Consider the following 3715-nt stretch of genomic DNA (forward strand, 5'->3'; position numbering starts at 1 on the left):
ACATGTTTAAGGAAAAGGAAAAACTAAATATTTTAATTTCTTGACAAAAACATGTTTAAGGAAAAGGAAAAACAAGAAACATACATTTCTGCAATTATTTTTAATTATAACGCAGAAATGGTGTTACGGTGCTTCTATGGTGCTCCATAGCAAATGTCAGTGAAAATATGCTTTTTTATGACAGGTTAAACAAACCAAATTATTGCTCTTAATTTTTTACTGTGTAACTTTACAAATGGCACCCTACTGTGAGTCAACCATGTTTATGGGCAGCATTTTGTCTTCTACACACTGCATGACTTCTTTAAATCTTTGGTTAAGTCCACCTTTTTTCATTTTAGTGGTGGGAAACCTGATGCTGCATTTTAGTCACAGCTCTCTACTTCACAGTATCTGGCAGGATTTGCTACTGAACTGATTCATCAGACTTGATGTAGCATTTTATAGCTAGATAGCTTGATAGGCTGGAAGACTAATATCATACTCTCAGTGCAAAACAAAAAATTCTACACAGTTAATTGATTTCATAATACAGGGTTGATAGTAAAAAAATATTTCAAAAATTTACAATAAATATGGTTTCATATTAGTTGACATATGAAAACAATGTAAATATGGGAAGAATTGTTAAACATTTATCAAAAATAACTTTTTGTGTCACTTTTTTCAAGAAAATTGCAAACTGCATATCTAGTAGGTTTATCGTTGGATTGCTTGGTAGTGGCTTCATCCTCCACTAAGGTATTCCACGGTTTCAGCACCAAAATTTAAATTATTATGATTTATTATTATTATTATTATTATTATTGATATTATTGCACACCAGCGATGGCTACTTCCTTGTTGAAGGAAGCTATACCCATTGCAAAGCCAGTTAGTTCCACTTTTACATTTTTTTTAAATTAACACATTAATATAAATTAAAATAAACATGCCCTTTAGCTATCTGGTGAATTGGAAGCTCAATCGGAAGCAAACTTCAGCTTTGTATTATGATTCAAATAGTAAACTCATCCCTCTTGTCAGCTGTTCTTCCCCAGTCATCATTATTTAGTGCAGGGGGGCCCAAAGTGGGTCCTGGAGGCCCGACATCCTGCATGTTTTAGTTCTCTCCCTGGTTTAACGCACCTGGATCAAATGATGGCTCGTTAGAAGGTCTAAGAGGAACATTGACAAGCTGGAAAGGTTGTTTCTACCACCAGGGAGAGAACTAAAACATGCAGGATGCCGGCCCTCGAGGACCCACAATGGACAGCCCTGATTTAGTGTATGTAAACCTTTGGTTTCAACTGCCGTTATGATTGTCATAAACAATTTATCAAAATAGAAAAGAAGAATATTCTAAGCGTGACCAGATATTCCAAAACAACTACATTTTTTCATCGATGCTTTTAAATAAGTCTATAGTAAGAAGCTCAGGATAACTTGTCAATCAGAAAAATAAAATAAAATAAAGAATAGAACCACTGTTACATGCTTGGTACTCAAGCATAATTAAGGTACAATGAAAGGTCATTGCTTACCCAAAATTATCTTCTTAACGAGAATTTTAAAAACATTCGGTAACACGAACATGATTTTGTAAATAATGACACTTTAATGCAAAGTTGGCACTTTCAATGGACTTTTAAAGCAACTTTGCATTAAAAGTGTCAATATTTACCGAATGACACTTCATGACAGCAGTCAGACATTCATAAAGACTCCTTCATATTTATGACATTGTCATGTCAGTCTTATGCACACCCCATCAAATAAAGCGTTACCAAACATTCTGTTTTTCACTGTCAAGTTGCATTATGATGATAATTGATACAAGGCAGAAAATATTTTTTTGCAAACTGTCAAGGTGACTATTTTAAAACTTACAGTCTGGAGCTGAATCCTCAGTTGGTTGTTGGTAAATTTTAGGGATCTGGCAATGGCTTGAAGATAATATATCAGCATACTGAAACACAAATGGTAAAAATACAAATGTGTTTTAGAAAAAAGAATGTTGCAGCAAGCGATGTATGTATTTTTATATATAAAGAAACACACGCAAGCACACACCCAGAAATGAAGGATTCCTCTGGTAAGAAAAAACATGCATGCGTGTGTGTGTGTGTGTGTGTGTGTCATATATGAGACATGATTTTATTATCACATGCAGACTGTTTAATGTCATGTTAGTGTGTGAGGCATCTTACAATAGCAGTAGCACTGCTGGCAGCACCACAACAGGGCTGGTGACATAACTCATCACTTTACTGAACCAAAGTGGAAAGTCTGATGCCACTGTATCTGAGATGATGTCATAAATCTTCTCCTGGCCACTGAAACACACATTTCACACTTTTACCCAAATTAGCTCTTTCAGAGGAATTATAAAACATGCAAGACTAACAGATGTTAAGTCAATTATATATTTTACAACTGTTCCATTCAATTCAGATTTATTACATAGCACAAATTCACAATAAGTTTCTATCAAAGAAAACTGATTGAATCTAGTCATTGACTAGCAACATTTCCTCCTCCTGGAAAATCATGAAGCGACAACAGAAAACTGCTATTGTTGTGTTGCTGACTTTACAGCAATCCCTCATACAGAGCATTCATGTAGCATAGAGAGGGAAAGCTCCTCTTTAATAAAACTTTGTCATGACAGTATGAGACAGATAATTTGTGGGGAAAAAATCAAGTTCCTCTGCCTTCTCTCAGTGATCCCAGTACTGACCGCAGTGATACACAGCTCAGTCAGAAACAACCAATCAGAGCCAATAGGAAAGTTTTAACATTGTCAATCATGCTTGTGTATGTGCTACACATCCTTCCCCTCAATAGTAGAGCCCATGAATCATCTGGTTAATATTGCAACCAATGACGGTGGATCAACAGTTCTGGAACAGTAAGTTGTATCCATGCAATTACCAAATTGAGCAGCATATACACAGGACTGTGGCAGTGCTAAGACCTTCCTCTAGCTTCTGATTGGTTGTTTTTACCAGAATTAATGCATTTCTGAAGGTAGGGGTTAGGGTTAATAGTAGCTCAGGCAGAGGATGGAGGAGCTTGATATTTTTCACAGATTACTGTTCTCATACCTTACTGGTGTCAACATGGTGACAGGTTTAAGAAATGTGTAAAAAAAAAACTGTTTTTTTTTTTTTTATTAAAACTTATATACTGCAACTTTAACAGGAAGAAACCTCCAGCAGGACATGGCTCAGTATGAGTGGCCATCTTCCACGACCGTTCACAGCTGTTGATAACAACAATGCTGTGTGGTATTCTCAAAATGAAGAGTTTTTTAATGGAAAAAATAAACAAAACATTAGACCTAGACAATAATATCCTTCAACAGCAAATATCTGTTTGTACAGCTTGTACAAACAGATGCTAATGATCTGGCAAACATGTGCCTTCTGATTTTACCTGAATGGTCCACAGTGTTCCGATGGTCTATATCGCACAATGGCAAAGATGGTGGGGAGCATACACAGGAACAGCATGAAAAGTAGCATAGCCAAGTAGAAATTATTTGATCTGAAAAAGCAAAATAAAGTTAGCAAAGAGCAAACTGAGAAAAATTTCATAAAATTTTTATAAGCAAACATGTTGAAGAGGGTTGGTTAGTTATTTTCAATAGGACGCCGCCAGGAATCGTGGGCCCCCTGACAAAAGATGAAATTGGGCCCCTGGTTCAGCTGCTGTTACAATTTTTTGAGTCTAT

General features: G+C 35.9%; 1 protein-coding gene across 2 annotated transcripts in view; it reads right to left on the minus strand.

The window, feature by feature from the left end:
• The window catches only part of LOC106939329 (transmembrane channel-like protein 3), an 86303-nt gene that overhangs the window by 18271 nt on the left and 64317 nt on the right, over nucleotides 1-3715 (minus strand). For both annotated transcript variants that reach the window (XR_001422815.1, XM_015021698.1), the window contains exons 5-7: nucleotides 3418-3528; nucleotides 2190-2315; nucleotides 1870-1948 (exon numbers count right to left, since the gene is read on the minus strand). Coding sequence is in view for 1 of the 2 variants with exons in the window: in XM_015021698.1 (XP_014877184.1) it covers nucleotides 1870-1948; nucleotides 2190-2315; nucleotides 3418-3528 (316 nt within the window). In the remaining variant the exon portion in view is untranslated. The remainder of the gene's footprint in view (nucleotides 1-1869; nucleotides 1949-2189; nucleotides 2316-3417; nucleotides 3529-3715) is intronic.

Source organism: Poecilia latipinna, unplaced genomic scaffold, assembly GCF_001443285.1.
Source record: "Poecilia latipinna isolate Pla-1442-1.1 unplaced genomic scaffold, P_latipinna-1.0 Scaffold2831, whole genome shotgun sequence".
NCBI classification, from domain to species: Eukaryota; Metazoa; Chordata; class Actinopteri; order Cyprinodontiformes; family Poeciliidae; genus Poecilia; species Poecilia latipinna.